Source organism: Odontomachus brunneus, unplaced genomic scaffold (genome assembly GCF_010583005.1).
Source record: "Odontomachus brunneus isolate Ranch 3 - 2012 unplaced genomic scaffold, Obru_v1 Obru_scaffold_033, whole genome shotgun sequence".
Lineage (NCBI taxonomy): Eukaryota > Metazoa > Arthropoda > Insecta > Hymenoptera > Formicidae > Odontomachus > Odontomachus brunneus.
Window position 1 is genome coordinate 828,191 of NW_022639483.1, and position 20,960 is coordinate 849,150.

The 20,960-nt window shown below is 45.8% G+C and overlaps 1 protein-coding gene across 6 annotated transcripts in view; it reads right to left on the reverse strand.

Annotated features, from left to right (window-relative positions):
- LOC116843446 (neuronal acetylcholine receptor subunit alpha-7) overlaps positions 1-20,960 on the reverse strand; it is a 359,573-nt gene that overhangs the window by 137,141 nt on the left and 201,472 nt on the right. For all 6 annotated transcript variants that reach the window (XM_032813838.1, XM_032813834.1, XM_032813839.1 and 3 more), the window contains exon 7: positions 2,675-2,750. In XM_032813838.1, coding sequence (XP_032669729.1) covers positions 2,675-2,750 — 76 coding nt within the window. The remainder of the gene's footprint in view (positions 1-2,674; positions 2,751-20,960) is intronic.

Genomic DNA, 20,960 nt, shown 5'->3' on the forward strand with positions numbered 1-20,960 from the left:
ATATATATATATATATATATATATATATATATATATATTTATTCTACATGGAAAAAAAGGTTTGGTTGAACTAACCAAATATTTGGTCGAATATGAACGATCCAGAAATTCCGATTAAAGTAACCCGAATTCTGTTTAAGAAAACAGGATTTTTGGTTGACTTAAACAGAATTCGGGTTACTTCAATCGGAATTTCTGGATCGTTCATATTCGATCAGATATATAGTTAATTCAACCAAACCTTCTTTTCCGTGTACATTGTGTGTGTTATCAGTGCCCAGGCATTGGTACTTTTACCTTACCAACCCGGTGATCGAGTCCGATCGTAAGTTCATAGGAGCTTCCGTGGATATTTTATGACGATTCACGATGGTCGGCTTTCTGAAAGTAGCAGTTCGAACCTCCGCATTATTGAGCACGCGGGACCGCCTAATTAACTAATGTACGCGCGATTCCTCGTAGCACTAAATAAGCAGGAAACGCCGGCTGACCGAAAAGGCTGCACTTTGTTGTCGAAGTTAAAGCCGCGTAATCACTGTTCATGGAAAATGGAATCGTTAAATTCCGGTAATAGCTTTGCCCCCTGCGATATATTATTGCATTCTACGCGTAATTCCATTCCCGCTCTATGCCTCCGACAACGTGCACGCTATGCAAACAGATTCGCAAATTGCGACGGATTAACGTACGTATATTACCATTGTGTATGCGTGCCGCGAACAGACGAGGATTAAGCCGCCACGCGAAATGTTGTAAAAGAGGGAGGGAGAGAAAGAGACGGAGGGAGAGGGGGGGAAGAGAGAGAATTTAAATTACGCCAAACTGATTTCTTTCTTCTCTGCCGGATCCGTTATATATGAAGACCCTTTCTCCCGAAATGGACCAATTCGCGTTTGCCAATGTTCGTGTATGTGTCTGTGTATGTATGTGTATGTGTGTGTATGTGTGTGTATGTGTGTGTGTGCGCGCGCGCGTCGCGAGGTTTCGCGTTTCGAGCTTTGATTCGTTTCAATTTGTCAATTTCGGCGGGAGACAAGGTGTCACGTGTGGACGTGGCAAAAAAGTCGCTGACATTTCATACGTCGCTAGTGCAATATCGATATCAAACCGAGGAAGTATTGAGTGATAATCGATGAGAGGACCGACCGCAAAGACTGGTATTCGCGCAAACGTGCACGTCCACGCGCGTAAACATGTTTACAACATCGAGAATATAGGGCTAAGCCGCGGGTTTCTAGTGAGCAAAAGAGAGAGAGAGAGAGAGAGAGAGAGAGAGACCAAAGTCGTCAAATAAATATATATAACCGTGACGTGTCCTTTCGTCCTATTCCATCCGGCATTCATCAAAATATCCGTCGCGATCATTCGGCACGTGGCATCGATGTGAATTTCATGCGCGTGAGAATTATACATCTCTTCCAGACTTTATCTTTGAAATATCTTTAATATCTGTACTTTGTGAAATTCGAAGATCTTTAATGTCTGTGCCCTATGCCCGTTCTCAATGCCTCGTTCATTAACGTAAACGCAATCGCGCAAGTTAGGGGTTCGAGAAGCGATTCTGGTTTAGACATCCGAAAAAATAGGTCTTCACCTAGTTTTTTCAAAGATATGAATAAATATATTAATATAGAATGTTTTTGACTATATTGTTTGCCATTGTTTCATTTGCCACACACATTGAAATTTTTTTTCTTAAAATTTGATATTTTATCTTTCAGGTTTTTTGTACTGAAAGTACGGTATCGCCGGACGCTTCTAACTTGTAGACAACGTAACAGCTCGCATGACGATCTGAAACAAATGGAATAAGAACATATAAGATCTGCATTCAATTTGTTGAAGGATGAATCTTTGTTACATGTAGCACGTTGAAATTTAACAAAATGGCGGCACTTTAAAGTTACAAATCGTTCCTCCTCCTTTTCTTTCCTTTTTATTTAGTGTTTAGGGAGAAATACTAATTTTGAGAATTTTTCAAAGGACTTAATCTTTGGCAAATTTACAGATACAGTTCTTAAATTTTCTTGTCCCTTTCGTTTCAGATTATTACATAAACTGTAATGTTGTTCACGAATTAGAGGCGCACAAGGCTCAGCACAACAAATTTGGGCGAAATTTCAATTTTTCAAAGCAATCTCTTTATACTTAAAACAACGATAATTAGCACGGTCAAGACCCTACATCGATATCTCTACCAATTTCTTTAAAATAAAAATAAATCATATCTCTTTCGGCAATCTCTAAATCAGAATCACCCTTTAATAACGGTGTAACTCGCTATTGGCGGTGACAGCTTTCTACACGCGGAACATGCGGTTTCGACCGCTGCGATTGCACGAAAAATATTCCCGTCGATCCCTACTTGACTCGGTGTTCTACTTCCGGATTAGCGCTGCAGAATTGGGGCGCGCGAATCTATTCATCGACGCGTGCGTCGAGCCAATTGGAGATTCTATTCTTAGCCACCTGGAGAGACGTTCATAGCGCGCCTATGCGCTCGAGCGCACAAGAATACACACACACACACACACACACACACACATCCACTCATATTCACTCTTTTAATATTCTGACTTGCACACTCGCACGCACACGCATATGTATCGCCAATACAGAAGATAGATTCTGATTGGCTCGGCATGTCGTAAATTTGAGGCGCTGTGAAACTCACCGATGAGGTACCATTCCCCGTTCATGATGAAATCGGATAAGTCACCACCCTCCTCTGAGTTGAGTACCAGATCGAGCTACCAAGGTCAAAGTTTGATTAAGACGGGCACGGATCTACACGACGGGGGCATTCCGTTAGGTAACTCGAAGCCGAACGTGCGCATGCAGCTACGGATTCCGGTCGCGTCTACGTCTACTATGCGTCTCATACGGGAAAGAGAGGGCTTGCTTCGGCAAACCCGAGCATTACGAGCGTGATAGACAAGGCGTGCAACGATGAAGGGAAAGGAGGAGGGGGAGGAGAATCCGTTAGACTGTCGAGAAACGGCAACGCGTGAAAGGGAGAGAGACGGTCTTATCTCTTCCCCTCGTGTGTACAGCGCGCCTGGCAAAAGTGCATTCGTGCGGCCGACAGGCGGAAAACTGGCTCCTCGTTCTGCTCCCTGAAAATTGCTCGCGGTCAACAAGTTCCCGTCTTCGCTGTGGACTCGCGGTGTTTCCGTTGGAGGGTGCACGCGAGACCGCAGCTCCACGTGGAACTTGCCGTATTATCTCCACTCACGTCGCGAATATTTGATCGGGCGACGTGTGCCCTCGTGCCACCTGCGGAACTCGCAAGAACGGAAATGAGTCGACTTCAGCTTCCGATATGCAATCGGATCTTTTGAAATTTCCAAAAATTCGCTTCGTCTCGTTATTATTAACTCCTTCGCCGTCTATGACGAGAATTCTTCGTCATGAATAGTTGAGGGGCTAATTAACGGGGGAGAAAGGATTTTTCTCTTTGGAAACATAACACTGAAATCGTGCTTGTGATTGCAAATAAGAGAAGTCGAGAAATTACAAGAAGAAGGAGTAAAAGTCGAGCGATTGTCGGTACTTTGTTGAATTTACCCGTTAGAGGCACGTCAAATGTGAAATATCGGCGGAAGGATGCCTTACAAAACGTCGCAATCAATACCGCCGTCCCGTTCGATCCTTATCGTGCAACGATAAAATACTAGCTTGAGAAACGCTTGGGAGAGAGCGGATTTCGCGCTCGACTAATTCCGCCTTAATTTCGGATTAATTAAGGAGTCGACCGAAAAATTTCACGTTCCGCTTCACTTTCCCACGGGTATCGCGTGGTAATCATATTAAAGTAATTAAAAGAAATCCTGGACAAGGAGATTCCCTGTCGCCAGCGGATTGGAGAGTGGGAAATGAAATGACGGCGCCGTGGAAATAGCTCGTAAGAGATTTTCCGGCTCCTTTTGAGTCCCGCACTCGCCGCCGAGGTATCTGTTGCTCTTTGATCTAGAGCCAAATAGGATATGTTCCGCTCGGTAGTCGACCACGGGATCTCGAGGAAGGCCATTGTCTCGACAGATCCTTCTGGATGGTTGCAACCACCATCGTGGACGGTTTGACGATCAGTCCGTATGAGCGATAGTTCACGTTGCTCACGTTGCTTATCGACGTGAGAGTTCGATAACGCTCGTAAGGCGCGACTTAAGATCATTTCCCGCGATCATCCGAACGGGACACTCTCGTATATTGGCCTGGCAGAGTATATCTTCTCCTTTTTGTTTCTCCTCTGTTTTGTTTTCATTTTCCCGCACGACATGTGTAATTCCCGCAAGGCGCGGAATGTTATTGTTCGTAGAGACGTTATCGTCCAATATTCCCGTGCGCAATGACGGTGAAATAAACTTGATAAAAATTCAATGGACCCGCTGTACTTTGTGCATCTTCGAAAAGAGAGAAGAAGCGCTGCCATCTTCCTCGCTCTCTCTTTTTCTCATACTTCCCGGCTTCTCCGTCTTCTACGAAAATACATGTGAAAATCTGTGTCGCGCGGTCGTAGCGAGGAAATTGGATGGGAGGTTGCGGACGTTGCCAATCGCAATTTGCAGGGGAGAATTTGACCGCTTATGTCGCGTTTATTTTCTCGTTCTCGTGGCGATTCCGGTTGGTCGTTGATTCGACCGCTCCGTCGATCTATACGTTCTCTCTGTGCTAGTCGTCGCCTCGCTCTCATTTTGACCCTCCTTCCCTTGATCAACCTCCATAATGTAATTCCAGTGGACGAGCGAGCGAGCGAACGCCGCGTCGGTTGAGCGTTTAGTAATAGTAGTAGTAGTAGTAGTAGTAGTAGTAGTAGTAGCAGCAGCAGGTGCTTGTGTATCGCGAAACTCGCGGCGAAAATTACAACGGATACACTCAGCGTACTCGTGAAGTTAGCCCCTCATAATTCATCACGACACGTATACTTTGTCTCATAGCTTAGCTCTCCCCCGTTATTCACGCGAGCTGCACGTGGCTCACGCCGCCCCCGATATAATGCATCGGGGATGGACGGACGTCTCGATGCAAATGCACCGCCGGGCCGGCGGACCGCCGCCTCTTGACTAATTAAATTCAATCTTCATACATATCGCCTCTTATCCGACGCGTTTAATCAGGCCGATGTGTTTTTAAGAAGCGTCTCCGCAGGATCCGCCAATCGGCCGGCTCGCTCGAAGGGAATTGCAGAACCACCGTCGGCCGTTGCCCGAGTACGGCGAAAGAGCCGGTTTTCCGCTGTCGACTGCAGATTGCCACCTGCGAAATCGTGGGACGAGACGGGTGACCGACATAATTCCGGCGAGTTTAATTTTCCACGCTGTAAATACGGAAAAAGAGGATGGGGGCGCAGAGGGAGAGCGGAGGCCGCCCTCTCGCCGTAAATCACCGTGTTCCCATTGTATCGGATTAACATGGAGATATTATGTTCGTGCTTTCCTGCAATATTGAAACTCGAACTCGCCCAAATTATATATTGGTTTCAATGCTGCGAATTGACCAGTGCATGCATGCAAACCATTAATCCGTAATCGTTTGTAGGTTATATAACTCGACCCTATTTCGTGTTTCTCTTCGTTGCAAAATAGGCGATGATTCGACGAAGACTTCGGTGTGTTTTCGCAACCGTTTCGTTCCCGATCGTCGGTCGGTCAATTATTTCCTACCGTTAACTTCTCCCCGACACCTGCATGCGTCTGCCTTACGCGGAAAGAAAGTCTGGTTGGATTCAACCGAATTTCTGGTGAGGTAGGTACGAACGAAACGGAGAAATTGATATTCTGTTCGGGTGAACGAGATTTCTGGTCAACTTGAGCAGAACTCTGGTAACTTGAACTGAAATCTTCGTTCATTCGCTGGAAATTTTGTTGATCCAACCAAACGTTCTTCCCGCGCAGACCCGCATTAACAGTTGCCACCTGAAACCTGGCTCGTGTGAGACACTCTGATCCTTATTCAGAGTCGGGTTTAAGTTTCTTTTGTCAGCTGAATTATGATATATGTGACGTTTGTGTCCGTAATCGCGATTCAACTGCAAAACTCTCGACCAACACTGAATTTAAATTCGAATATCTCACTTGAAACGAGAGAGGCTCAAGCGATATCTATTGATAGTCCAGGCCTCAGTGCAGTGAATCGCTCGTGTTTTCGACTGAGAATGTAATTTTGAGAAACGTCCACGGACGAAACGATACGCGACAGTGGACGTTTGCACGTAAGAAATGCCACGCGTTCAGAGGAAAATGCATGGTGGCGACAACTGTTACAGGTGACAATCACACGAATTTTGTATGTATCATTAATTAATTAATCAATTAATTATTTTGTAGCTGTCGCCACTAAAGCCGAATGTTTGCGAGAAACGGTTAGTTCTCAACATTCAACTTCAGTTGCAATATGACTGCAAAATAGTTTATTAGACTATACATATATATTTATTCTACATACAAAACTCGTACAATTGTCACTTATGTAGTTATCATCACCGTGTCTTTCTCTCCGAGTGCAGTCGAAGCATACTTATCATAGTCGTATGTTTAAGCGTTCCAAAGTCGGTTTAAACATTTTCGTATGCATTGTGCCTCGATAATTTACACAAATGCGTACGTATATACGTAGTTGTGTATACGAACACCTCAATCCACGTATGTGCAGTTTTGTGTATACGCAGCGTACATTTGCATTCCCTCATAGGAATCGTAATCAGCAATATCGGCGAGTTCAAGTTTTTCCGATGCTTCAGAAAAGTACATCTTGTGTGCAACCGTCAGATGACTTCCTGTAACACCGCAGCGCCGAATTAACCGAAATCACTGTTGGGCATTAATCGGTTAAACTTTCAGTTGACTAAAATAATCGACGTCAATAAAATCAATCGTCATATATATGTATATATACATGTATACGTATGTATAAAATCACGAGTAATTCAGCCGACTGATATAATTAATTGTTAAGTCAAACCGATTTGATTGATTATACACTGAATAATATAATTAATTTTATCAATTATATTTAATTATTCATTAAATTTTGACTAAATTATTCGCGATTATACATATGACAATTGATTAATCTCGATTACACAGGTCGATTATTTTAGTCAAATAAACTTTCAATCGGTTAACACCCGAGATCAGTCCGAGATGTCGATTTCCCGTTTATAGCCGGCTGTATGTACAATCGCGCGGACGCGGGCGCGCGACAGAGAACAGGAAACTACGATGTGTGAGCGCGTCATGTGGAGGATGAGGGGGGAGGGGTAGGGGAAAGGTTATCATCTTCGTCAAGAAAGCATGCAGCTAACGCCGCGCACGACACGGAACGGCCATTAATTTCTGTACATATATATACACACATAACATGCGACACACACGTTGTACAGATATATCAATCAATAACGGTTGATGTTGATTCGTTGAGTGACGGAGGGCGAAATGGATCGAACAAAGTTCGGGTGTACGAGACATAGACACGACGGACATAGTCTTTGTTTTGCACAAATCCAGATATAGATAGAGATATATATATATATATTTTTATGTTACATGGGGGGAGAAAACAGTCGAGATATATGAGTCGGGGTGGGGAGAGAGACAACGTTCATGTGCGGCGGACTAATTGGCGGAAATGCGCTCGGACTGCATTTCGACAAGAGACAGTGCAGCGTGCAGCCTGCAGCGACGCCGACGTCGACGTCGGGGACGACGACGACGTGGCGCGACGCGGCGGCGGCGGCGGCGGCGGTGGTGGTGCAGCGGCGCGTAATCGAAAGTCGAGAACGAGTTACGCGTTTCGACACCTACACGCTATCGAAATCACGATGGATCGCGCGCGGCGCTCGTAAATCCCACGGCGGAATACGTGCGTGCGATGCGCGAGTGGTACGTGTACCGGGTGTCCCCTCGTGCACGCTCGTTTGTTCCGTTTCTCTGACGTTGTTGAGAGTTTCGTCGCGTCGCGCGATATCTCAGGTCGAACCGGGTCTGATAGCCGTCCTTTGACTGATTTCTGTTCGAACTTGCGAATTCTACCGTGCGCTTCGAGTGAATCGCGATCCTTGAGACCTGCACAGGGATCGCGCTTGACGTCGATTTTAAGTAATAGACGTGTGTACAATAAAATTCTAGACGTGACGGAAAAAGCTCTCCGAACGAGTGTTAGATTTCTCACGAGTTTGAAGCCGAGGATTTCCTTAGCGAAGGCGAGAGAAAAATCGCTAAAGCTCTCCAATTTTCGTTACTGGATTTTCTGTCGAGCTCAGAAGAAATTCTCTACTGTAGAGTGACATTGACTTGAAATGAATCCAAGCATTAAGTTTCATAATTGTCCGACATTTATCTCTCCCCCTAGAGAGCTTACGTAAGAAAAAAGATCCTCGCAATTTGTCTCTCCTTCCTGAGAAAAAGACATTGATATTTACTTCGTGTTAATTTTATTATATCCACTGAATATTCGTTAAATATCTATTTTATATATCCATTGAAAACGAGGAAACAAGGCTCTGTGGCGCTTGAACTTTAAGTCGGAATTTATCAGTTTTCACCACAGATTAATGTTTGCTTAAACTCGAAGACAATCGACACTTTCCATGGCGATAATCTAATTTCATTTACATGTGTTTATTTTGAAGAGGAACGACATTATGCTCATTAGAAGCGCAAATGTCTCACTTTTACGACGATCTTTGTTTCACGTTGCTACGATGTCTAGGAGTGAAGCTATCGACGTTTGTATCGAGCGACGCGTTCTCGATCGGCGCTGTCTCTGGGAGTTCCCCGGCACCTGACTACAGTCGCGAAAAACGCGTTCTAGGAAATCTGCGTAAACACCACGTGGCGCCAACGGCCTTGCCCCACTTTGGTGCGCGTCGCACGGCCTTTCCACTCCTTGCTTCTCGGACTCCCGGCCCTCCTATTAGTCCCATTCCCGCGGTAGTTAGTACGCGACGCGCCCCACAGATCGAGCTAGTTCGTGCCGTGTTCTCTAGAGTCTTTCAAGTAAGGGCCTGAGCACAAAGATTGTCGCAATCGTTTACGACAGTGTCGTTGACGTAAGTCGATGTCGGAAGTGGACGCACAAGGATTGGCGTAGACATATGCTGTATCAAATATGATTAGACGACACAATTGATGCAGCATTCGTCTACGTCAATCCTTGTGCGTTGACTTCCGACACCGACTGACGTCTACGACACTGTCGGAAACGATTGCGACAATCTTTGTGCTCAGGCCCTAAAGGCCAAATCACACTAACAATTGGCGATAAATGATTGACGATTGAAGATTGGAACTTGATCAATTGGAACAAAGCAAGCCAAGGCTGAAGCTTGTTGATTCGTTAAAATCAAATTTAATTATCAATCGCCAGTGTGATTTGGCTTTAAGAGTCCTTGCACAATACCAGGCTACAGGCAACAGGAGTAGGCATTAGCCAATATGAATAAGGAATAGAAATAATTGATCAATCCGAAATCCTATTCCTCGTTCCTATTGCCTGTTGCCTGATATTCTGCAAGGGGATATCCTAAAGGCACACAGAAAAATTTAATCCTCTACTGCCCCCACTGTGACTCTGAAATCACAATCTAGTTTCACCATTATTTATCTCCAATATAAATGTCGATCGATGTGACGTAAAAATCATAATATAGCTGCTTGTTTTTAGTACGTTGGCAGCGATAGTAACTGTCCAACGTGACCTCAACGTCATAAATCTATTTTAGGAAAACAAAAAAAAATAGAAAAGTAAAATTTTATCTTATATGAGTTGAATACATTAATTTTAAATATCCTATGAAAACACATGAACGATATTTTAAACATGAGAAATTAATTTGGGCAGTAGAGGGTTAAACAGAAGAACATAAGCAAATTGACTAATCACAGTCGCTGATTTACGGACCGTAAGCAGAAGTGGTAAATGGAAAAAATTACAATCTCGCGTCCAAAGAAGATACTATTTCACGTGTGTCTTTGTAACAGAATTAATCAGTGCGATTCTCGTTCCGCGCGCGTCAGCCATTATCATAATGATGGATCCCTCACGTACGAGCGACGAGATGGTCGTTGCGTGCGATTGAATTGTTCCGGCTGATAAGTCTGGTTCTTCGACTCGCAGCCGCGATTTAACGAGCGCGAAACTTTCCCGTCTGTTTTCCAGCATCTCGAATGCACTAGGGACTGCGGGGGCGAGCTCTCGAGGCGGGAATGCGCAAACGAGCTCGATATCGATCGCGAAGTCTCGGCCGCTCGTAAATACCGTATCCGCGATACCGTATTCCGCGTGCGTATGGATGGGCTCGTCGCGCGCAGTCTGGACTTTGCACAGTCGAGCGGAAAGCTCGTTACGTCTCGCTGCGATTGAGCGCGAGAGAGTAAGGCCAATGCACACGTGTGCGATCGCGCCCTCGCGCGTAGTCGATAAAGGGCGCCGCGCTGGAATACGCAACGGGGAATGTGCACGTGCGCTTGTTTTTTCTTTCTTGTTTTCCTTTCTCGTTTGTTTCGCTTCCTCTCCAATTGCCGACGAATAGATCCGCGGGAGAAACGCAGGCCGAAGGACGGCGATCGATGTGTGCACCAGGACGCGCAATCCGCAAATTGCGAGAACGGCGGATTCTCGCGCGCGGCTATGCGTTATTCAGTTCCGAGAGCTTTCGGAACGCGCGGCGCGAAATGACACCCGCGAAATATCTCGTCTGCATAAAAAGCGCACGCGTTTAGCCGACTGACAGGCTTTTCTCGCGAATCACGACGCCACCGAAGCCGCAAAGAAGAAAAATGTGAAAAACGGCGCCGTTGCTGCTGCCGTTGCCGCTGCTGTTGCTGCTGCTGTGCGTCGCACGCTGCACCGCGAAAGAAAGGCGGCGGGCCGCTAATGGCACGCCGCCCCCGACGTCGCTATGCGCTTTCGTAGGCGAGGGAGAGTGGGGGGTTTGTGATTCTTTACGATTTACGATTCTCGTCCGACACGAAAATGTGGTGGGAAGACATCACCCGCGCCGAGGCGCCCGACTTCTCGAACGAGGCGTTAACGGCGAACGCGGGTATCGCCGTTCCCTCGCGAATCGATCTTTTGTGCTCGAAGTAACGAGCGGCCGCGGACTTTACGCGCTGATCGGCCGTTAGAACGAGACGTCGTTCCTCAGGCGAGACAGCGCGGGTGATCTCCTCGTGCAATGAGATGCCCGACTTCTCGTCGAGTGACATTCAAAGGTTCAGAAAGAAGGAGGGCTGACGTATTCATCGCGCGAGAAGTCGGTGCATCTTCTCTACTTTCTTTCGTTTCATTCTTCATTTCTTTCGTTCGTTTCTTTTTTTTTTTTCTTCGGCACGTGGTCTTACATGAGTGCCCCAGCTCGCACGCACCGCACGTTTCGTGTGTCAGGCTGTAATTACGGCTCACTCTGTGACTCGTGATCAAGTGCGCCGAGGGGCACGCAAGTAAGAGCGCATCCGAACAAACGCGTCCGCTTCGCGCATACAAGTCGCGGGCAATCGTATCGCGTGCCTCTCGACTGCGAGTGCTGCTGTGAAATTTCGCAAGAAATCGCGTCGTTATCGTTGCCCCGTGAACGCGAACCGTTGTCGCGCGTCCTCCGGTTGTCGCTGCAAGTGGAAGTTCGCGCGTAAAAGGGTGCGTGTCGAAATCTTATTCTGTCCTCTTCGCTCTCAGTGAGAGACATGTCGATTGTGCGATAGTGCGCGAAAGACTCGTTTTCTGGTATGTGCCGTTCGATATTATATTCGTCTGGAAGGGAACAAATCTCTCACAAAAGTGTGACGGCCATAATTTTATTTGATCATCGTGGAGATCGCGACGTAAATTCAATTGTTCGCACGAAGAACGTGAACTGAGAAAAAAAAATACTTGAAAATTTACACTGACGAGACATTAAGCTTGTTTTCGCAGAAATAAGTCTTATTTCGCAGAAATAAACTTTATTTGCCGCATAAGAAAGTAGAAACTTCATATTCCACGAATAAATATTCAAGTACTTCTCTTGGTGTGACACATCGGTCTGGTATGTACACCGAGAGAGAAAATATTTAAGAAATGGAAAATTCGGTGGGAGTTTATGAGACGTATTTATTTATACTTGACATGGAACATTTTTCGCAAATAAGAAAATATGCAGGCCTTATTAAGATTTCATTGTTTTTCGTGAAAGCAATCGTTTATTTCAATTTAAATAAGAGAATTTTGGTTCAAGTGAATATACGTTATTGAGACACACCCATTGGAACAAATATTTTTTTATTTTGTAGGTGTTCTTTCTCTTCCACAGTGTATGTATTACACAATGCTCGCAATAAAATCGAGTCTCTTTTATGCCGGGCTATCGTTTAGGTCGGAAATAAACAGAAAAACACACACAATCGCTCTTTGATGTCACTCTCTCTCTCTCTCTCTCTCTCGCTCGCTCCCCCCTCTCTCTCTTCCGCTCTCTGTCAATGATGGACAGATAAATCGAAACTGTTCGCGGCGGCGATCAATAGCAGCTGCTCAAAATAAATGTCCGCGGCTTGTACCCCGTTGATTTACTAACCCCGGGATTTCAATTCGGGGCGATTCGAGAAACGTATTTCGCTGCAGTCGGACGGCCCGATAGCGGCCGTTCGTCTTGCGGCGACGAGGAATAAATTCCAACGGTGGGATTTTTGCGAGAGAGTCGAGAGGGTGGACGGACGCGCATCTCGGCAATGCGATACTGACAGATCGACGACTGTAAAGGGACGATACGCGACGGAGCCGAAAGAGAGAGGCGAGAACACGCGAGAAACGCGAGGGGGGAGCATACGCGAGCCGAAGAATTCGTGGAGCAGCTGCTTGAGAGAGAGAGATAGAGCGAGAGCGAGCGAGAGAGAGAGAGAGAGAGAGAGAGAGCGCACGCGAGGGAAGTGTCTCGACACCGCGTCGTTGCGGCACCGCGGCGGCAGGAACACACATGCAACAGGTGAAAGGCAGGTATCGAGCACCTCGTTTATTTCCCGACGTCTAGTCCGACCCCGGCAGGAAAAATGTTATTGTCGCCGACCCGAAACCGCGCGCGTCACGATGCGATTAGAAATTTAAAAAAATGACACCGATCGCCGCGCGTGCGCGTGTTAGCGCAACTCGTCGCACGGGATTTCCAATCTCGGCGCTCTATCCCGAGAGCTCTTGTTTCCTTTACCTCAATCGAGACAGACGCTTTTGTCAAAGCGCTCATTCAATTATGTATACGCGGACGGCAGGATTATCGTCGCTACGCCGGGGCCCAGGCGACGCGAGAGTATTCCCGTGTGTCCCTCCTGCAGGAATATCGTTCAATTAAGTGTAATTCCTTCGCGGCGCGTAAAGACGAAATGTATACTTTGAGGCTTTCGCTTCAAATGAAATTTTCGGGGCCATTTTCTCCGACCACGGCGAACATCTCTTTCCCCCTCTACTCCCCCCTCCCTTCTTTCCTCTTTCTCCCCTATCTCTCTAACTCTGCCTTTCTGAGTGCAGTTGCGCATTTGCATTCAACATTTTGTTCTTTGTATAAGATTGCGCCGGGAATTCTCCCCGCTCACCTCGGGTTTTCGCGGACGGCTGGGGGCGGCTGAATTGTCGCGCGGGGAGACCATTTGTCCTGCATATTTCACGTGAAACGAACAAGCTCGATACACGGACGGGGAAGCGACGGCGGCGGCGAAATGAAATGAAAATCCACGAGGGATTGTTCGCGGTCTATCGTTCGCAAAGCGCGAACGCGCTTGTACATTAGTTCGCCGACAAGAAACTGTCGCACGTGTGGTGTACGCCGTGTACGTGTGTATATATAGAGCAAACCACAAGCCGCCGATCGGCATACGTGCGAATATTTAGTGACGTGTTAGGCGCTTAGTGAAGATTACGTGCGCGCGCGAGAGACAGAGAGAGAGAGAGAGAGAGAGAGATAGGATTCGCAATTTGCAAGCATGCAAATCCGGACTTGTGCGATTAAGCATGACATCAGAATAATCGCAGTGTCGTGTTTTTCGCCGGCAAGACGGAAAATTCACGAGCGCGTTCGTAAAAATGGCGATTTTCTGTCGGCTTTATTTCCTCTTGTTGGACACTGGCGTTACATCTCGCGCGCGTAATCGACACTAGGGTGACACACATGTGCGTGTCTATGAGACAGAGAGAGAGAGAGAGAGAAAGATAGATAGATAGATAGATAGATAGAGAGAGAGAGAGAGAGAGAGAGAGAGAGAGAGAGAGAGAGAGAGAGAGAGAGAGAGAGAGAGAGAGAGAGAGAGAGAGAGAGAGAGAGAGAGAGAGAGAGAGAGAGAGAGAGAGAGAGAGAGAGAGAGAGAGAGAGAGAGAGAGAGAGAGAGAGAGAGAGAGAGAGAGAGAGAGAGAGAGAGAGAGAGAGAGAGAGAGAGAGAGAGAGAGAGAGAGAGAGAGAGAGAGAGAGAGAGAGAGAGAGAGAGAGAGAGAGAGAGAGAGAGAGAGAGAGAGAGAGAGAGAGAGAGAGAGAGAGAGAGAGAGAGAGAGAGAGAGAGAGAGAGAGAGAGAGAGAGAGAGAGAGAGAGAGAGAGAGAGAGAGAGAGAGAGAGAGAGAGAGAGAGAGAGAGAGAGAGAGAGAGAGAGAGAGAGAGAGAGAGAGAGAGAGAGAGAGAGAGAGAGAGAGAGAGAGAGAGAGAGAGAGAGAGAGAGAGAGAGAGAGAGAGAGAGAGAGAGAGAGAGAGAGAGAGAGAGAGAGAGAGAGAGAGAGAGAGAGAGAGAGAGAGAGAGAGAGAGAGAGAGAGAGAGAGAGAGAGAAAGAGTTTATAATTTATCGGTCTCCACATAATTAATGAATGTACGTCAATCTGCATATTATTTACGCACGATTCGAATTAATGTAAAATTACTGTGGCATCTACCGTCGCCCTTTCGATACATAATGTATATATCATGAAAATGATACGAGCTGTACATATTTGTGTATTCAGTTCGGAGCTCTTTAGCGCGAGCTCGTGCGGCTCGGCCAGTGTAATAATTAGCACATAATTAGTACGTTCCGCACAATGAATGATACAGATACGGCGAGTGACAGGTAGCGCCGTATCTGTCCTTAAGCGGACGGTTCGACATTTCCACTTGCAAGACAAAGAGAGGGATCATCGCCCGTCCGCGATGACGATGAGACATCGTCGTCGTCGTCATCGTCGTGAGACAGCTGATTCGCCAATTCTCGAGACGACCGGGGGACGCTTTTACGCGAGAACATCGTCCCGGCTATCGCGAGATAACGATAACGACCAGGACATCCTCGTTCTCGGAGGAGGACGAGGAGGCGGCGCATGCACGCGGAGGACACTGACGTGCCCGAAGCGGACGCGAACTTAGCCTAAGCTTAGCTCTAAGCGAGTACTCATTCCCCGGATTCTCCATCGCGATCCTTTCTCACGAGCTGATCGTCGAGCAATCGTGTCCCTTTGGGCGCCGACCATCGATCGCGACTCGATCCGCGACTCTCCGCGAGGAAGTTATCCAACTGTCCCGCGCTCGAACGGGATTAACGGGTTGCATGTCGATAACGCGATAACGGAAGAAGAGCCCCGGCCCTGGGGCGAAAATGAAGATGCAGGAGAACAGCACCTTCTCCTCTTCCCGACCGCGGCGAAACTTTTAGATTAGATCCTCCTCGCGCGCGTTTTTCCCGAGGCTCTCGATGAAACTCCGCGTCCTGGCCGCACGTTAATAATCAACTCGTGGAAGGCAGGGTCAATATTACAAATAAGCTTCGCTGCTCGCGCGGAACTAAACTTGGGGCGAACTCGCGGTATTAAGGGACTCGGCACTCTGCGGCAAGAGCATTACCGGCGGTTTCCAGCGATTCCCGCCGCGCCAGGAGTCTCCATCGGACCGCTTAAAATCCGCTCTCGGCTACCTGCCGTCGGGCACGCTGTGTCCGCAGGTGTGAGCTTCGACTCGATGCTCAATTAATCCCGCTCCCGATCGGTCCTTAGTCCGTTCCGTTAGTGCGTACACGTTAGCGCGCGCCTGGTGTGTGTCTCCCGCGCGCGATCGCCTGTTCGCATATATCTTAATCTTCGCAGTCGGCGGTTCATTGATTTGCATTATGAACGAGCCCATTTGCGGCGGAACGGATAAACCTTGCTTTATGACCGACAGGGCGCGATTAAACCGCCGACGGCTTCGCGTCCGCGGCTCGCGATCCTCACTTCATCTTCCGCGTTACCAAGTGTATCTCGATAGTATGGTACGTTCGAGTAAGGCGGGAAAGGACCAGCCGTCGCGGACGTTGGTGCAAAATTTAAACTTCTTCTCGGGAGGATGACCCGAGAACAAATAGTTACACACAATTGAATCCTGGCTCACTTAAAAGTATTCTTCTAAAATCAAAGAAAAAAATGCTACAATATTACACCTCCTTATTAGAAGAGAAACATTCTGTCGATTTCCGTTTAGAGAGTATAGAGTCACAGGAAATAGCGCCTTGCAACTAAAGTTACTTTTCCGAGCGCTTTATATGTCACAATTATATGTGAGGGTCTAAGATAACACAGGCTCACAATTTAAAAAAAGTTGTCTGTGCTAGGAGTCTGACTAGGTGTATTATACGTATTTTGGGCTGCTGAATCCAAATCCGGTGTCAGATTTGCTCCATCACCCTTGAGTTTCCCGGAAAATCGAGGAAATCGTGAAAAGGAGCAGATATCCATGTTTTTACGGAGACATGTATTTAAGGAAAATTCTAGAGTGACGAATAACCTTATAACCCTACAACCAACGTTGAAAATACATTATGTACTTCAACATCTGATGACTAGAACAACCCAATAACCCATATACCATCATACATATTCGGTTTTAGTTCACCCATCAATCCTTTAACATCGCATAGATTAGAAAATCTAATCTGTGCGTGCTTTATCGTGGTCACATTCATGTTATTGTCCACGAGATGGAATCTTTTTTCTATTCGAAATATCAATTCTACAATATATGATCGTCGATCAGATAAATCCTGCTGCTTCAGAGGATGTTGGAGACGATGACAACTGCCCCGTAGGGGATATGTAGAATGATTCGTTTTCCATGTTGAAGTACATAATGTATTTTCAATGTTGGTTGTGGGGTTATGGGGTTATTTGTCACTTTAGAATTTTTCTTGAATATATGTCTCCGTAAAAACTTGGATATCCTTTTCACGATTTCCTCGATTTTCCGGAAAACTCAAGGGTGATGGAGCAAATCTCACACCGGATTTGGATTCAGCAGCCCAAAATACGTATAGTACATCTAGTCAGACCCCCAGCACAGACAACTTTTTTTAAATTGTGGGTCTGTGTAATTAATTAATGACATACTCGTTGTGTGTAAGTAGAAACTGTCAAGCTGAACAGAAAATTCCTCCATTATTTCGGAAACAGCTATGTAAAATATTTGGTTATCAATTAAAGAAGAACGATTACATGCGACACAATGGATGAACTATGCGGCGATATCTGCTGTCGTGTGCTTGTAAATTAAGTCGAATTGAAGAAAAGAGTCCTCTATCATTTTGCAAATAATCACGTAGATATCTACTTATTATTCGGAAAAGTTTGTCATATGAGAGAGATCACGCGTAACAATGCACTAAATTTTTTTAATTAATAACTAAAAATCTGCCTGGTTATTTGCAAGTATATGGACTTTTTTGTTCAATTTAACTTGAGCAATTTCTTTTAAATTAATAACTCAAAATTTTTTACGTGTTTACGAAATGGTAGAGGAATTTTACGTCCAGTTTGCTGAGTTCTATATACACACAACGGGTGTGTCATTAATTGTCAAATATCTTGTATATAAGACCATAAAGAAACAAAAATCGTATAGAGGTTATGTACAATTATATCTAATTTATTTATTATTATATTTATATTATATATGTATAATAATATATATAAATTATATAAAATTATATATATATATATATATTCCCCCTCGGAAATCCAGTATTTCTTTGCAATGCTTGGCAAAGATTAAAAAATCTTTATCATTAAGTTAATGGGGTGCAAAGGGGGAGGGCAAGAGATGATGATGTTAGAACAATCGAGTTATAGAGTCGGTTCTAACGTAGAGGGTGGATTTTCTCTCCGTGCACGTCGCAAGTCTGAGAAACTCCTCGGCGCGTGCGTTTGACACAGTTGGAACATTATTATCCTCCTGAAGTGAACTTTAAATTTCGCACCAGTAGCCGCGACGGCTCTTATTAGCTTTTCTTAGCCGCTTTACTTATGATTTTCCATATTGTTTCGTGAATTTATTACCGGTCTCTACCAACGGCTACCCGGTTTCTTGCGACAGTTGTGAGCCACGAAATTTGAAGTGTACGCAAAAAGCGGCCTCGCGAGAACCACACTGCGCTCGCGTGATGCTTTCGCGAACGATTGCTCGAAGCGGATATTGAAGTTAATCGGATTGAGTTTCCATAAGCGGCGAAAGTTTCGTTCGTGAAGCGAGTTGGCAATACTCGCCACATCCCGCGATCGTGAAATTTCCCGAGAGGGTCAGACGATGAAGGAAAAAGTTTCGGCGACACACGTGCGTGTCAAGTGTGACTCGTCTTGTCGGCTGTCAGGGAAGAGGCGAACGGATCGAAGTGCTTTCGAGTAGTTAGCACCGACGGGGACCGACTGAAAACTAGCTGTCACGGATCAAATCGCGCGACCAGGAGAATCTCAAAAATCTCAAGAATGAGGACTCGCTTGTAGCTAGCATGGATACATCACTCAGCTATCGACTCCACGGTAGGAAGCTCTCAGCTAGGACTCGCTGATTCGGCGGATCGGTAGATTGCAAATGACTTGAACCTCGAGCGGTGGTCGAGGCGCGCATGTTCGCGTCGGACGACCGCCGAGGACTAGTTCGTGGGATGAGACGTAAAGAGTCCGGGAAACTGGAAGAAGATGGGTCACAGAAAGAGGGAAAAGTAAGAGAAACAGAGAAGAGAGATATAGAAGAGAGAAAGAGAGAGAAGTGGGAGGACCGGGAGGAGTCCTCGTAAATTGTTCATAAACGAAATGGCCGGAAGCGCCGGCGATGACGAAGCGACCGGAAAATTGCACGGAACGGCAGCGACGTCGATTATTCCGCCAAGTAAACGCGAGCGCGAGCAAGGCGTCTCTCTCTCGCGTTCCGGATAAATCGACTCGAGAGGAAAGTGATCCTTGGCTGCTGCCGTTGCTGCTGCTGCTGCTGTCGTCGCTGCTGCTGCTGTTGCTGTCACTGCTATTGCTGCTGCTGCTGCTGTTGGCGTCGGCGCGATTATATAAAGTAGTAGGCTTGGTCGTAGTCGCGGATTACACGCGAATGCCTTCGTAATCCATCACGACCGGCACCGCGAGCGCCAAGAGCGCATTAATTTTCCTCCCCGTGTGAGACGCGACCGTTTTTCTCCCGTTTCAATGTCCGACTCTTTGATCGAGACCAAGTTGCGCGAAGTCGCGCTTGTAATTGCCAATTAGCGTTCCCGTGATATCGCGTAATTAAACGAATCGCGGCGTTTAAGAGTGTACTGCCCATATCTCAAAAATAATGAAGACACTTTGAGGGAATTACAGATTAATCTGCGCGCTACATCTGAAAGTAATCACAAGCAATTTAATATCGATTTCTCCGGATCAAAAGTTGGTCTATTTTGAAGCCCAGCAAACATAATTACATCAAATTACGTGTTATTGATATGTCAGAGGTATCATTAAAATATATTGGAAGTATTTTAACCTGTATTATTATGGAAATCTATGATGTTATCTTTGGCAAAAGTTGTCTTTAGTAAAAGAGAAGATAATTAAAAAATAATGGCAAAAATCTTAATTTTTGTATGCTTTCAGTACTCAAATTCACTTGTGTGTTGTATACACAAAACTTCATTGTGACTCAGAGATAAGAGCTTGAAAGTTAAGAATAATATAAAACAAATAGGCTATAAAAATGTGATGTATGTAATAAAAATGTCAGTATTCAACTGTATATATTGTACGTTTTTATGCGGAAAGAATAGAAATATTGATACATTTAAAAGTTGCAGTGACTTTTTGCAGAGTCTGTACGGGCAATAAATCCTTAAAACTTTTCAACGCGACTCTTCACTTCTTAAACAACGCCCGACGGCGTATATCGTTAATGGTCAATTACACGTTGATCCAATTATCGGACTGTTACACGCGAGGAAAAAGCTTATGCGTTGAGATATATCTGCTAGCGGCGGCGGATTCCACTCGTTGCTCGATCGCGGCCGACAATTATCGACTTAATCGATATCGCGTCCTGCGAGCAAGTGATATAAGTCGACATCTGACTCGGTTGACTTATCCTCGCAAGTGAAGGAACTACAAGAAGCAATACTTCTGCGTGAAAAATCAACGTGCAATAATTTAAACGGATGTCTCGGATAAGAACGTGGCACAATATTGCAAACAGCAGCTGGTACGTAAGATGTCCTCGTTTTACGTTACACGTTCCCAAAGAGTCTAAGTCAAACGCTCAAAGAGGAGCTCTGTGTATCTCGTCTCTTGATACACAATGTATATAATGTATAAACTCGTAGCATTCCTCAATAACGCTCGTCAACAAACTACTGAAACACTGTCGGAAATACTATCCGGCTGCGACTCGAACTCTCTAATCCTCGGGAAACGGCGAAATATATAAACGCGAGAAGTGCACAACAGGCTCACCTTCCTCTAGCTACGAGTTATCGTCGTGACAAGTTATGCACACCATGCGCAGTAAAGATCGCCGTTGCATGCACGAGAAATTGCCGAAGCGGTAAAACGTAGGGGAAACTGAAAGATAGATAGATAGATAAATAGATAGATAGATTGAGTTAGAGAGAGAGAGAGAGAGAACGAGAGAGAGAGAAAGAGAGAGTCAGTAGGTACGAAGCGTATACAAGCACGCGACTGTAATCGCACTGGAATTAAGGAACAACAGGAGAAAACGAAAGACCA